Raw genomic sequence first — 15,865 nt, 5'->3', positions numbered from 1 at the left:
TCAAAGATTTGCGCATTCCATGGGGTGTACTTACTTTTTCACATGACTGTATATCTGCCTTTGTTCACCTCCATTATATGTGAGCTGAATAATAGTTTACATAAAAAGATAACATTTTCTGTGTTCAGTGCAGTTTACAGGAAGTAACAAGTAACATTTCTGTAAAGCCAAAACAGATATTTTCTGTTTTTGTTGAAAACATTCTTTGTCTGGAAAAAAAATAAAATGAATACAACCGCTACATCAAAGTATTGGCAAGCTAAAATATATATTTAATTCTTGTTCTTGGGTTTAGTAAGTGCAGATAAAACAAACAATGGTATACAGTATGTTAAAGAATCTACATGATTAACCCCTTTCACGCCAACGTAAGGCAAATATGCAGTCTTTGGTTGAATTCGACCTCCGGAACGGAGCAGTAGACGACAGGTACACCCGCAGAGCTCGGACAACGTCCAAGGAATGCAACGCAGCCTCTTTTGGATGCGACGGTCGAGGATACAAGGACGGAAGTACAATGTCCTCATTGAGATGAAAAGCCGAAACGACCTTAGGAAGAAAGGAAGGCTTCGGACGTAGCACCACCTTATCCTTGTGGAGGATCAGATAAGGAGCCTTGCAAGACAAAGCCACCAGCTCAGAAACCCATCTGACTGACGTAATAGCCACCAAAAAGGCAACTTTCTGAGAGAGTGTCAATAAAGGAATCTCCCTAATGTTCTCAAACGGCGGCTTCTGAAGTACCGAAAGGACCAGATTCAAGTCCCAAGGAGGCAGTGGGGGTCGCACGGGAGGGGCCACATGTCGAACCCCCTGAACAAATGTACTCACCAGGGAGTGAGCCGCCAAGGGCCGTTAATAGAAAACAGCCAAGGCTAAAATCTGCCCCTTAATGGTACTTAAGGCAAGCTTTTGGTCCACTCCACACTGTAAAAACAGCAGGATCCTGGAAACAGAGTATGCACGTGGACGCCACTTCAGCTTCTCACACAGAGATGTAGGCCTTCCAGGTACAATGATAAATCTTCCTCGCCCTCAGCATGGTAGAAATAACCGAATCCGACAGGCCTCGGTCCCTCAACACCTGGCTTTCAATAGCCATACCGTTAAAGCCAGCGACTGTAAAGCAGGATGAAGTATGGGACTTTGCGACAGAAGGTCTTCTTGCATCGGTAGTCGCCAAGGAACATCCGCCACCAAAAGCACTAGGTCGGCGTACCAGGGACGCCGAGGCAAATCTGGAGCAATTAGGTTCATCGGGATCCCCTCGGTCTGCACCCTGCAAAGCAGTAAAGAGAGATGCTTTAGTGGGGGAAAAGGCATAAATCAGCCGATACTGTCCCCACGGAGCCACCAACGCGTCTGCCCAGGGGTCTTTGGCCATGGCCACAAACCTCAACACCTTCCAATTGCCCACGTCTGGCGTGCCCCATCTTTTACAAATGAGTTGAAACACATCCGGGTGTAGCGACCACTCTCCTTGGTCCAGCATCTGGCGACTTAGGTTGTCAGATTGCCAGTTTTCTACGCCCGGAATGTATACGGCCGACAGCGCCGGCACTCTCCATTCTGCTCATCGCTTCTTGTCCCCCCTTGATGGTTGACATACGCCACCACAGTGGCGTTGTTCGACTGGATCCTGACTGGACGCCCTGAAGTCTCTGAGACCACGTGGAGAGGCAATGCTTGATCGCCCGAAGTTCTAGCACATTGATCGGTAGGCGGGATTCTTCCTGCATCCAGCGACCCTGTGCCAACTGGACACCCCAAACACCCCCCCCAACCGGTCAGGCTGATGTCCGTCGTGATCACCGTCCACTGAAGGGGAAGTAACGACTTTCCAGACTGAAGGGCCAGAGATCTCAGTCACCAGACCAGGGAAGTCCTTACTAGATGGCCTACCCGGATCTGACGATCCAGGGACAACGGAGACTTGTCCCATTTGGACAGGATCTCCTTCTGTAAGGCACGAGTGTGGAATTGAGCATACGAACTGCCTCGAAAGAGGCTACCATGAGGCCCAGGACTCGCATGCAAAAACACAGTGACGACCATCTGCGGGATGCCATCAGCATCACCGCCGCCTGAAGAGTTTGTAATTTGTCCAAGGGGAGAAAAACTCTTGCCTCCAAGGAATCTAGAACCAAGCCCAGGTATTCCAGGCGCTGAGTCGGCACCAACACCGACTTCTGGAGGTTCAGAACCCAACCAAAGTGTTGAAGGGTCTGGATGGCAATCGCCACATCCACCTCGAATTCTGAGCTTGAAGTAGCTCTCAGAAGAAGGTCGTCTAGGTAACCCACTATAACGATACCTCGCTGTCTCAGCAAGGCCAGGATCGGGGTGAGCACCTTGGTGAAAACCCTTTGTGCCGATGCCAGGCCAAAAGGCAGAGCCACAAATTGGTAGTGGTCATCCCCAACTGCAAAACCTCTGAAGTCTGACAAATATGGGGACATGCAAGTATGCGTCCTTAATGTCCAAGGACGCCAGAAAATCCCGCGGATGGAGAGCTGCGACTACAGAGCGCACCGATTCCATCCTGAACCTCGACAAAGCAGTTCAGTGCCTTGAGATCCAGGATCGGTCGGACCCCCTCCTTCTTTTGGACTACAAACAGGTTTGAATAAAACCCCTGAAACCTTTTCAGCAATGGCAAGGGTATGATCACCCCGTGTGCCAGCAGATCCTGTACTGCCCCAAACAGGGCCACCCGACGAGTCGGAGGAAGCTGAAGGTTTGAGGGAAAAAATCTGTTTGGAGGGCAAGAGAGAAACTCGATCTTGTACCCTGAGCAAACTACTTCGCAAACCCACCAGTCGGAGAGTAGTAAAGACCACCGAGCCGCGAATAATGACATCCAGCGAGGCTCCAAAAAGCCTCTCACCCTTAAAGGGTAAATCAAGCAAGGCCTTCTTAGAAGCCTGGTCCACGGACCAACATTTTAGCCAAATCAGGTGACACAGTACCACCGCAGAGACCGAGGCCCTGAACAGCAGCGGAATCGTATCCAAAGCCAACTCGCACACAAACTTCAAGGGTTTGTAAAGGAATTTTTTTTTATCTTAATAGCTTCCTTTACCTTAATGCAGTGCTGTTTTCATGTCCTCATTGTTCGTTTTTGCTCTTAAGTTGCTGTAATTCTTCTTTGATCTCCACACTTCCTGGTTGTCTGTTTCCTGATGACCACAGTACTGGGAGCTTTCCCTCTGTGGTCACTAATCAAGGAGGTGTGATTACTGTGTGTCTAAAACCCCACAGCACCAATCAGTTTCATTTTCCAAACCATCACTGCGAACGTTCCCATTCCTTGTACTTGTATAGAAGTTTGTCCAGATAAGGGACACAAGGAAACACCTTTTCAGTGCGGGTCCCGAAAGGGACCGACATCTCTGTAGATGCATCTGTCTCAGCCTCAATTTAAGAGTATCCCGCACCGTGGTGACAAGTGCTCCAACAAATCCTCAGAATGGTCGTGGTCCGCGTTTTTTGATACATCAGAACCTGGGCCGGGAGCAGTATCTGGGCCCGAATCAAAGTCAGAAATATCCCCGGAAGATGGCGAGGGGAGGGGGTGTTTTTTACCCCCACTTTTCCCGCACACCACAGCCACCCTGGCAACAAAGGCCTCCAGGACTGCCGACAGAAACAGCAGGTGCAGTGGCACCAGTTGCTATCACAGGTATGTCTGGGGAAGAAGCATTCGCTTCGGACGCCATGCTGACACACGTGCCTGACCCTCTTAAGGACGTAAGCCATGGCACACAGCCCACCCTCCTAGCTGCTTTCCAGATGCCGAGGGGCCCCCCCAGAGGACCCACCACCCAAGCAGGCACTGCACCGCTGCTGTCCGCCCTGTCCCGACAGAGGAGCTCCCTGTACACAACCGCACATGTCACTGTTTGCTTGCGGTGTGAGTCAGGCTGTTGCGCCGTCCAGATACCAGAGAACACCGCTAGAGGCCAAAACCCACAAGAAAATGCACACTGCACGGACGCCCTGTAGAAAAAAGTGCGCGGGCTACAAGAAAATGGCCGCCGCTGTGAACAACAAGGATCCAGGACACCCAGCCTGTCGCCCAGTCGGCAGTTGATAGTAGATCTCAGGAACAAAGCAGAGAGAAAAAAACTGAAAAAAGAAAAAAAGGTCCTACTCCTATGCCAGGCAGAAAAAAAGAGCTGCTGCATGCAGGGAGAGAGGCTGAATCCAGAGGCACCGCCCCCTGGGCAGTACTGTACAGTTTTAACCACTTCAATACCGCACACCGTCATATGACATCCACAAAGGGGATCTCTTATCCCGGGTGGACGTCATATGACGTCCTGTACTTTGTGCGGTGATATCTGAATGATGCCTGCACCTAGAGGCATCCTTCAGATATAATTTTGTTCCAGCGGCGATCCTGCGCCCCATTATAGGCGGCGGGAGGGGACATCCCCCACCTCCCGCCGCAATCCGGTGCTTCTCCAGGCTCTCCCGTGCCATCGGGGGCCCGGAGAGATGATCACCATCCCCCGGATGGGAAGCATAGAGATGACTGGTGACCAGATGGTCACCAGTCATCTCCATGACCGTCGGAGGCCCAGGCGCGATGTGATGACGTCACGTCCGGGTACCCGTAAGTAAACAAACCGCAATTGCGGCTAGTAAGAATGAGATCAGTGAATTTTTTTCACAATCGGCGCACATGGGCTGTGATCGTCACTGTACGGCTCCAGCGTGCCCCCCACTCAGGCCAAATGCAGTACTGCAGGCCCTATTCGGTTGAATTCTGCTCATCTTGCGAGACAACACTCACAAACCGAGTCAGAATTTTAAAAAAAAGTTGCTCGCAAATCAAAACGCTTGTTAACCACGTTACTCTTAAACCAGGGTTCCACTGTACTGCTAGACTGGTCCTCACAGCGAACTCTCCTCCACACTCCAGTGGTCTAAGGTCCCAATGTCATCAAGCCTTGCACAAGATGATGCTGAGGGCCAGTCCACCAGTGGCGCATGGAGGAGCACCATCTGGCAGGTGAGTGGAGGATCAGATAAGTAAAATAATTTCTCTTCTTCCCTAGAATAAATGAGACATTAAACCTTACAGTGCGGCATAGCCGCACTGCAAGGGATAATTTTTATGTTATCTGGAAAAAAAAGGAGAAGTTCCGCTTTAAAGCGGGGGTTCACCCCCAAAAACTTTTGTAACATTACATTCAGCCGAGTTGTCAGAATGACAATCGGCTGTTTTATTTTTATTTCATTGCCGTACATACTGTATTTTCACCGCCGCTTCCGGGTATGTAATCTGCGGGACTGGGCGTTCCTAATTGATTGACATCCTTCCGACCGGCGCATACAGCGCGTCACGAGTTGACGAAAGAAGCCGGACTGCGAGTCGGCTCTATACGGCGCCTGCGCACCGACGTTCGGCTTCTTTCGTCAACTCGTGACGCGCTGTATGCGCCGGTCGGAAGGATGTCAATCAATTAGGAACGCCCAGTCCCGCAGATTACATACCCGGAAGCGGCTGTGAAAATACGATATGTATGGCAATGACATAAAAAAAAACAGCCGATAGTCATTCTGACAACTCAGCTGAATGTAATGTTAAAAAATTTTTTTTTGGGTGAACCCACGCTTTAAGTACTCGTCCCCAATTTGGACAGACACCCATCTTACTTCTGATCCGACCACCTAGGCAATCGGAAGCAAAAGTTATCCTTCCTTCCCCCTACAGTCTTCTTCCCAGAGGACTGCTTGACCATTCATAATGCGCAGCGTTGCTCGCACATGCGCAGTGGGCACCCGGCTGTGAAGCCGCAAGCTGTCACAGCTGGGTGCCCATAGTCAAGATACCAGTGCCGAGGAAAGAAAACAGCAGGTGAAACTACAGGGAGTGCAGAATTATTAGGCAAGTTGTATTTTTGAGGATTAATTTTATTATTGAACAACCATGTTCTCAATGAACCCAAAAAACTCATTAATATCAAAGCTGAATATTTTTGGAAGTAGTTTTTAGTTTGTTTTTAGTTTTAGCTATTTTAGGGGGATATCTGTGTGTGCAGGTGACTATTACTGTGCATAATTATTAGGCAACTTAACAAAAAAAAAATATATACCCATTTCAATTATTTATTTTTACCAGTGAAACCAATATAACATCTCAACATTCACAAATATACATTTCTGACATTCAAAAACAAAACAAAAACAAAATCAGTGACCAATATAGCCACCTTTCTTTGCAAGGACACTCAAAAGCCTGCCATCCATGGATTCTGTCAGTGTTTTGATCTGTTCACCATCAACATTGCGTGCAGCAGCAACCACAGCCTTCCAGACACTGTTCAGAGAGGTGTACTGTTTTCCCTCCTTGTAAATCTCACATTTGATGATGGACCACAGGTTCTCAATGCAGTTCAGATCAGGTGAACAAGGAGGCCATGTCATTAGTTTTTCTTCTTTTATACCCTTTCTTGCCAGCCACGCTGTGGAGTACTTGGACGCGTGTGATGGAGCTTTGTCCTGCATGAAAATCATGTTTTTCTTGAAGGATGCAGACTTCTTCCTGTACCACTGCTCGAAGAAGGTGTCTTCCAGAAACTGGCAGTAGGACTGGGAGTTGAGCTTGACTCCATCCTCAACCCGAAAAGGCCCCACAAGCTCATCTTTGATGATACCGGCCCAAACCAGTACTCCACCTCCACCTTGCTGGCGTCTGAGTCGGACTGGAGCTCTCTGCCCTTTACCAATCCAGCCACGGGCCCATCCATCTGGCCCATCAAGACTCACTCTCATTTCATCAGTCCATAAAACCTTAGAAAAATCAGTCTTGAGATATTTCTTGGCCCAGTCTTGACGTTTCAGCTTGTGTGTCTTGTTCAGTGGTGGTCGTCTTTCAGCCTTTCTTACCTTGGCCATGTCTCTGAGTATTGCACACCTTGTGCTTTTGGGCACTCCAGTGATGTTGCAGCTCTGAAATATGGCCAAACTGGTGGCAAGTGGCATCTTGGCAGCTGCACGCTTGACTTTTCTCAGTTCATGGGCAGTTATTTTGCGCCTTGGTTTTTCCACACGCTTCTTGCGACCCTGTTGACTATTTTGAATGAAACGCTTGATTGTTCGATGATCACGCTTCAGAAGCTTTGCAATTTTAAGAGTGCTGCATCCCTCTGCAAGATATCTCACTATTTTTGACTTTTCTGAGCCTGTCAAGTCCTTCTTTTGACCCATTTTGCCAAAGGAAAGGAAGTTGCCTAATAATTATGCACACCTGATATAGGGTGTTGATGTCATTAGACCACACCCCTTCTCATTACAGAGATGCACATCACCTAATATGCTTAATTGGTAGTAGGCTTTCGAGCCTATACAGCTTGGAGTAAGACAACATGCATAAAGAGGATGATGTGGTCAAAATACTCATTTGCCTAATAATTCTGCACTCCCTGTAGCTAGGATGAGCACACCGCTGGGTCGTGGGACAGGCTAGTGGCTGTTTTTTAGAACGTATTTTTTTTCACGGAAGACCAAAGCTCCTCTTTAACCACTTAAAGCGGGATTTCATCCAAAAAAAAAATTTTTAACATGACATTCAGCCGAGTTGTCAGAATGACAATCGGCTGGTTTTTTTTCAGTGCAGCACCTACCGTATTTTCACCGCCGCTTCCAGGTATGTAATCTGCAGGACTGGGCGTTCCTAAGTGATTGACATCCTTCCAACCGGCGCATACAGCGCATCACTAGTTGCCGAAAGAAGCCAGGCTGCGAGTCGGCTGTATACGGCGCCTGCGCACCAACGTTCGGCTTCTTTCGGCAACTAGTGACGTGCTATGTGCGCCGGTCAGAAGGATGTCAATCACTTAGGAACGCCCAGTCCCACAGATTACACACCCGGAAGCGGCGGTGAAAATACGGTATGTGCTGCACTGAAAAAAAAAAAACAGCCGATTGTCATTCTGACAACTCGGCTGAATGTCATGTTAAAAAATATTTTTTTGGGGTGAACCCCCGCTTTAAGGACCGCCTCCTGCACATTTACGTCGGCAGAATGGCACGGCTGGGCACAGACACGTACCTGTACGTCCCCTTTAAGTGCCCAGCCGTGGGTCGCGTGCGCACCCGCGACCCGGTCCCCTAGTGGTTAACTCCTAAACTGCAATTGTCATTTTCGCAGTAAACAATGCATTTTTATAGCAATTTTTGCTGTGAAAATGACAATGATCCCAAAAATGTGTCAAAATTGTCTGATTGTCCGCCATAATGCCGCAGTCACGAAAAAAAAAACGCTGATCGCCGGCATTAGTAGTAAAAAAAATTATTAATAAAAATGCCATAAAACTATCCCCTATTTTGTAAACGCTATAAATTTTGCGCAAACCAATCGTTAAACCCTTATTGAGATTTATATGTACAAGAATACGTATCAGCCTAAAAAAAAAATTATATATTTTTTGGGCGTATTTATTATAGCAAAAAGTAAAAAATATTGTTTTTTTTTCAAAATTGTCGCTCTATTTTTGTTTAGGCTGCATTCACACCTGAACGCAGCGTATTGTACCGCGATTTGCCGTGACAAATTGTGGCGTTTTGTCCCGCGATTTGCCACGACAAAACGCGTAGTTTTTTAGCCTAAAATACGCCGGAGGGGTGATTAAACATTGTTGGCTATGCCGAACGCCGAAGCCGCCTGAAAAAAAGGGTCCGGGACTTGTTTTGAGCTTCAGGCGTACAGCGATTCGGTGTGGAGATGTGAACCATCTCCATAGCCGACAATGTTAAATCACCCCTCCAGCGTATTTCAGGCTGCAATAGCGTCGGGCGTAAAAACGCCTAGGTGTGAATGGAGCCTTATAGCGCAAAAAATAAAAACCACAGAGGTAATCAAATACCACCAAAAGAAAGCTCTATTTGTGGGAAAAAAGGGACACCAATTTTGTTTTGGGAGCCACATCGCACGACCACGCAATTGTCAGTTAAATCGACGCAGTGCCAAATTGCAAAAACTGGCCAGGTCCTTTACCTGCGTAATGGTCCGGGTCTTAAGTGGTTAAGAATGCTTTGTTTAGCAAAAGCACCTTACCTGATGGAGGATGCCAAAATAATGGCAGCATCAACTGCAACACTGAAAGCTGAAAAACTTTGTTACCAGTATGCTATAATAGACCACGCTTCAAACAAAAGAGAATTTCCTTTACAAAAAGTGAAAATTATACTTACTTTGGATTATGAAGTATCTTTTCCAAATGAAATTCTTTAAGATATGTAATTAGTGCAGCTAAAGAACAAATCACAGCTCTGTCCAGTTTCAGAATCTGGGCTAACCTTTCAGAACTCGCACCTTTAAAAAAAAAAAAAAAACATTTATTTAGAAATATTTTAAAATTGCAAAAGGTTTTAAAACGTTTATTTCTTGATATATAACATTCCATAATTCTCAAACAGAAAATTTCAAGGCTGTGTGTTTTTTTAGCTCTTTGGTAAAAGTAAAACTCATTCACCAGTCCCTGTCAGACAACAAGGTGAGAAATGGCTTTCACATGACATAAAAAATGTCATGTGTAAATGCCAGTACTCCAAGCAAGCAAAGACTGTGGCTTAGTCTAAGGCCGGGTTCACACTGGTATGAAAAACGCTCCGACATTGGGCGCTCATGTCGCATGACGTATGAAAATCAATGTTTCCCTATGGGAGCCGTCTTAACTGGTCCGACACAAGTCGGTCCGACTTTGAAGAAAGTTCCTGCACTACTTTGGTCCGACTTTGATCCCACTTCAGCCCATTGAATATCATTGAAGTCGGATCAAAGTAGGATCCTTGTCCTAACCATCTGTCTTGTGGCATCCGACATTGTGATTACAGCAGCAGTAAAAATAGGATTTTATACTCACAGGAAAATCCTTTTCTCTGAGTTCATGGACAGACACAGCCTTAAGCTTGACAAAGTAGGTATTAGCCTTCCTTTAGGAGTGACTAGGGAGAAAGTGTTAACAACTTCAAAGCTGAACAGCCCCGCCCAGGGGGCTGCAATACTGGCTATATCTCCTTAGCCTGCACTAAGCAGCTCAGTTTGTCAAAAAAAGTACAAACTTAAAAAAGAGGGGTGGGTGCTGTGTCCGTCCATGAACTCAGAGAAAAGGATTTTACGGTGATTATAAAATCCTATTTTCTCTTTCGTTCATGGACTGTCCGTCCATGAACGAAAGAGAAAATAGCCTTAATCTTGACAAAGTAGGATGTCCCAAAGCAGTGTCAAAATGAAGGGTGGGAACAGCATAAAATTAAACTTCACCCCCCCCCAAAAAAAAAAACAGAGCTCCTCAACTGAGGAGTTGTAACTCTAAACAGCCACCTGCAAAACTTTGCGGCCGAAGAAGCATCCGAAGATGCAATCACATAAACTAGTAAAGTTTAGTAAAAGTGTGACCAGGCGACCAGGTCGCCGCCTTACACACCTGGGAAACAGACGCTTGATGTCAGAAAGCCCAAGAGGCACCATTGCCCTGGTCCAATGCATCGTGACGGGGAGGCGCTTAACACTTCACGATCTGTCAGATCAAAATGGTGGCTGATGAGACCGCTGGGCCCTTCCCCTGAAACGGAGCAGTAACAGACAAGTATACTCTCGGAGCTCGGACAACGTCCAAGGAAAGCCACGTTGTCTCCTTAGGATTCAACGGATTAGGACACAAGGATGGCAGTACAATGTCTTCCTTGAGGTGGAAGGTCGAAATGACCTTAGGAAGAAAAGAAGGCTGTGGACGCACCACCACCTTATCCTTGTGGAAGATCAGATAGGAAGCCTTCCATGACAAGGTTGCCAGCTCAGAACCCGTCTTAACTGACCTAACAGCCACCAAAAGGGCCACTTCCTGAGAAAGTGTCAACAAGGGATCTTCCCTAATGTTCTCAAACAGTGGTTTCTGAGGCACCTAGAGGCCATGCCGTTAAAGCCATTGACTGTAAGGCAGGATGACCTATGGGACCTTGCGACAGCAGGTCCTCTCGTATCGGTAGACGCCAAGGGACGTCTGCTATTCATATCCCCACGGAGGTAGTGGAGGACGGACCGGAGGGGCCACATGCCGAACCCCCTGTGCCAACATTCTCACTAGAGAGTGAGCCACCAGGGGTTGTTGAAAAAAGACAGCCAGGGCAGATATCTGCCCCCTAATTGTACTTCAAGCAAACTTTTAGTCCGCCCCACGCTGTAAGGACAGCAGGACTCTGGGAACCAAATAAGCACACGGATGTCACCTCATTTCCTCACGAATTGGATATGTAGGTCTTTCAAGTGCGATGGTAAATCTTCCTGGAGGACGATTTCCGAGCACTCCTCATGGTAGAGATCACCGAGTCTGATAGGCCCCTGTCTTAGCACCTGGCTCTCAATAGCCCTGCCGTTAATCCAGTGACTGTAAAACACGATGGCGTATGGGACCTTGAGACAGCAGGTCCTTTCCTAGCAGTAGACGCCAAGGGACATCTGCTACTAGACACACTAGGTCGGCATACCAAGGACACAAGGCCAATCCGGAGCAATTAGGATGGAGCTTTAGAGGAGGGAAGACATAGGTTAGCCGGTACTGACTCCACAGTGCCACTAACGCATCTGTCGCGTCTGCCCATGTGTCTCTTGACCTGGCCACAAACCTCAATACCTTCCGATTCAGTCGAGACCCCAGGAGATCTACGTTTGGCGTGCCCCATCTTGGGCAAAGGAGCTGAAACACATACGGGTGCAGAGACCATTCTCCTTGGTCCAGCATCGGGCGACTCAGGTAGTCCGCCTGCCAGTTTTCCACACCCAGAATGTATACGGCCGTCAGGGCCGGTGCGCTCCTTTCTGCCCACCTTAGGGTGTGAGCGACTTCTGACGCTGCAGCTGAGCTTCTTGTTCCTCCTTGATGGTTGACATATGCCACTGCCGTGGCGTTGTCCAACTGGATCCTGAATGGACGCCCTTGTAGCCTCTGAGACCATGTGGAGAGGCACAGCCTGATCGCCCGAAGTTCCAGGACATTGATCGGCAAGTGGGAATCCTCCGGAGACCAGTGACCCTGGGTCGACAACCTCCCAGACCCCCCCCCCCAACCGGTAAGGCTGGCATCCGTCGCGATGACTATCCAGTGAAAAGGAGGAATGACTTCCCGGACAGAAGTGCCAGAGAGGTCAGCCACCAAACTAGGGAGGTCCTGACCAGGTGGCTCACCCGGATTTGACAATCCAGGGATGATGGGCACATGTCCCATCTGGACAAAATTTCCTTCTGTAACACTTGCGTGTGAGATTGCGCATATGGTACCGCCATTTCTGGGATATCAACTGCCGCACAACAGTCCAAAGGGTGTGCAACTTTTCCACAGGGAAAAAACCTTTGCCTCTGAGGAGTCCAGAATCAATCCCAGATATACTAGGCGTTGAGTCGGTACCATTACTGACTTCTAAGTGTTCAGTACCCAACCAAAGTGTCGGAGGGTTTGACAGGTTATAGACACGCTCACCTCTAATTCTGAGCTTGACGTGGCCCTCAGAAGATCGGTAGCCCACGATAGCGATGCCGCGCTGTCTTTGTAGGGCCAGAATTGGGGCAAGCACCTTGGTGAACACCCTTGGTGCTGAGGTGCCAGGCCAAAGGGGAAAGCCACAAATTGATAGTGGTCTTCCCCGACCGCAAAACGCAGATATCTCTGATGCTTGGTGCAGTGACGACAGTGCAAACCGATTCCATCCGGAATCTTTGTACCTTCACAAAGCAATTGAGGGTCCTGAGGTCCAGGATTGGACGAATGCCCTCCTTCTTTGGTAGTATGAACAGATTTGAGTAAAACCCCTGAAACCGTTCCTGTACTGGGACAGGAATAACCACCAGCATCATAATGTTTCAGCAGGTCTTGAACTGCCCCAAGTAGGGGTTCCCGACGAGTCAGCTGTAGCTGGGAGTTGGATGAAAAAAAAATGTGTTTGGTGGGCAAGATAGAATTTCTATTCTTGTATTCTTGTACCCTGAAGACACTACTTCGCAAACCCACCAGTCAGTGACCTGAGATGTCCACCAGGTCGCAAATTCGCAAGACACCCCCCCACCCGAGAGATGGGTGGGAGCAAACCTTCATGCGCACGTATCTTTGTTTGCAGGTTTGTTGGGTTTGCGAAACCAGGGACGTCTCTGTCCCTGAGCAGGCGCTTTATCGGCCTGAGTTTTTTTTATCTGCCGCACTGGGCGGATGAAAAAACGCTTATGCGCGGTGAAGAAGGGCCCTTGCCTACAGCGTGGCTCCTTCCCCTTTTTGGATTGTGGGAGCAGCGTGCCCTTACCTCCTGTGGCATCTTTAATTATGTCATCCAGGGAAGCTCCAAAAAGTCTGTCACCCTGGGCAAGTCCATCAAGGCCTTCTTGGAAGATTGGTCCGCAGATCAATTCTTTAAACAAAGAAGACGGCGTAACACCACCGCATGGCTTGAAGCCCTGGTCAGCAGAGGAATCGTGTCCAAGGCTGATTCGCCCTGTACCAGTTGGTCAGCTAGGGCGACCTCGCCTGGGGAAGCCCGATGTGCTTCTAACCCATTGTGCAGCATCTTTGCCCATTCCGTGAGTGTCCAAGACACCAGGGCCCCAACTATGGTTTGGGCGTACCGCCGAACCCACTATCATGTACAGGTTGCGGGTGATCGCCTCGGCCTTCTTGTCTGCAGGGTCCTTGAAGGCGGGAGCCCCCTCTACCGGTATAGTGGTTAGCTTGTTTAGTCTGGACACAGGAGGGTCCACTATCGGGGGCGAGGTCCATTGTTTTAAGAAACGCTCTTCCAAATTGTAACGCACCACTAGATTTTTAGGGACTGAAAAAAACTTCTGTGGTTTGTCCCACTCCTTGTATAAAAGTTTGTCTAAATAAGACACACAAGGAAATACCTTAGCAGTGCGGGTCGCCTTACGGAACCCAAAAGGGACCGGCGCTTTTGTTGCTTCTGCAGACCCCTCTATTTTTAGAGTATCTCGCACTGCGGTGATAAGGTCACTTACCAGAGCCCTATCGCGTGCTGACCTGGATCCGGAGTCATCCTCACTGTCCGGCCGATCTCGGTCCGCATCCTCAGATACCTCAGAGCCAGGGTCATGAGCTGTAGCTGGACCCGGCTCCGCATCTGAGTTTTCCCCAGAAAATGGCGGTAGGAGCGGGCGCTTTCAAGCCCCCGTTTTCCCATGCGCTGCTTCCACCTTGGCAACAAAGGCACCTAGGATTGCCGACATAGCGTCCACCGATACATCGGGTGCAGGGGCATCAATTGCAAGCTCAGGGGTTACAGGGGAAAAAGCTTCTGCTTCTGACACCATGCTGACCCACACGACGGACACAGGGACTTCAAGTCAAGGCACAGTAACCCACCCTCCTAGCTGCAGCAGAGACGAGAGGTTCCCACTTAGTAGAGCTGCTTTCTTGTCAGATATGCAGTCTGACCCTTCAGCAGCGTGTGTCTGTCAGTTTGCGCCGTTTAAGTGCTGTCTGATAGATGGCTGCCGAGCAGCCACTAGAGGCCAATAACTATCGCGGGCCACAAGAACATGGCCGCCGAGCAGCAGCTAGAAGCCCACACAGTGAGGCTACAAAAACATGGCCGCCGACCATAGCAAGTGCATGGATCTCAGCAAAAAACAGGCCGCCGAGCAGCCGATCGAGACCAAACAATGCCACGGTACATAAGCGCATGACCACTGGGTGTAGGTAAAGCCAGGAGCCCAGGACAAAGTCTGTCGAGCACCCGCTAGAGGCAGAATATAGTGCCGCCACAAAACATGGCCGCTGAGCATGAATAGGGAAAACAACACCTGGATCACAGCAAAGATGGCCGCCAAGCAGAAGATGGAGGCCAATTACAGCGTGGCCACAAGAACATGGCCGCCAGTGCAGTAGAAAGTAAACACATCAGGAATCACCAAAAACATGGCAGCTGAGCGTGAATAGAGGCCAATACAATTCGGCCACAAGAACATGGCCGCCAGTGCAACTAAAGCAATACAGCATGGATCACAGCAAAAATGGGCGCCGACAACATGGAGCAGGACACACAGGTAAGCAAAATCTTATACCAATCCTTTAGTGGACGTATATGCACAGTTCCCAACAGGTGAAGCCCTCCCCAACAGCTAGATCAGAGAGCCTAGGAAGGAGGGAAGGAAGGGAGGGGAGAAGGGAAGGATAGAACCCTTTACTGACCTCTCCAGGAATGATCAGCTCTGTCTTCCTGCCGAAGCAGGGGATTATACTTGCCCTTCCTGAGGATTGTGCTGGAAGCATCCCAGACAGACCATCTTCTGCATTGTGACGGAGGTGACTGTCGGCCAGGCTACTGCGACTCGGCACTGTAGACCGGTCCTATGCAAGCCCAGGAGCGTATAGCTCACCGGCCACCTGTAGAGTGACGGACATGTCGTGGACGACCCAGTGCGTAACAATGGTCGGCACACGCTTAATGGCCGAAACTGGGGTGACTACAAGGATCTGGGATCCAGCCTGTCGCCCAGTTGATCGAAGATCACAGGAACAAAAAAATAAAGATAAAATACTAAAATTTCCATCTGGAATAAAAAACCTCCAGGCCTATGGGCCCGAAGGGAGCCATGTCTTCTCCTTAACTAGGAAAAAAAAAACTGAACTGCATAGTGCAGGCTGAGGGGATATAGCCAGTAGGACCGCCCCCTGGGCTGGGCTGTTCAGCTTTGAAGTTAACAATTTCTGCCTAGTCACTCCTAAAGGAAGGCTAATATACACTTTGTCAAGATTAAGGCTGTGAACGAAAGAGAAAAGAAATTTATCTCACACTGGGATTGTTTTGATTGGTCAAAGAACAAGTCAGACTATCACAAAGTCAGAACAAAGTA

General features: G+C 48.7%; 1 protein-coding gene across 3 annotated transcripts in view; it reads right to left on the bottom strand.

The window, feature by feature from the left end:
• Positions 1 to 15,865, bottom strand: part of MSH3 (mutS homolog 3) — a 277,857-nt gene that overhangs the window by 161,681 nt on the left and 100,311 nt on the right. For all 3 annotated transcript variants that reach the window (XM_040341613.1, XM_040341617.1, XM_040341611.1), the window contains exon 10: positions 9,205 to 9,325. In XM_040341613.1, coding sequence (XP_040197547.1) covers positions 9,205 to 9,325 — 121 coding nt within the window. The remainder of the gene's footprint in view (positions 1 to 9,204; positions 9,326 to 15,865) is intronic.

Source organism: Rana temporaria, chromosome 1 (assembly GCF_905171775.1).
Source record: "Rana temporaria chromosome 1, aRanTem1.1, whole genome shotgun sequence".
Classification (NCBI taxonomy): Eukaryota; Metazoa; Chordata; class Amphibia; order Anura; family Ranidae; genus Rana; species Rana temporaria.
Note: the sequence above shows the minus strand (reverse complement) of the source record. Positions and strands in the feature narration are given on the sequence as shown.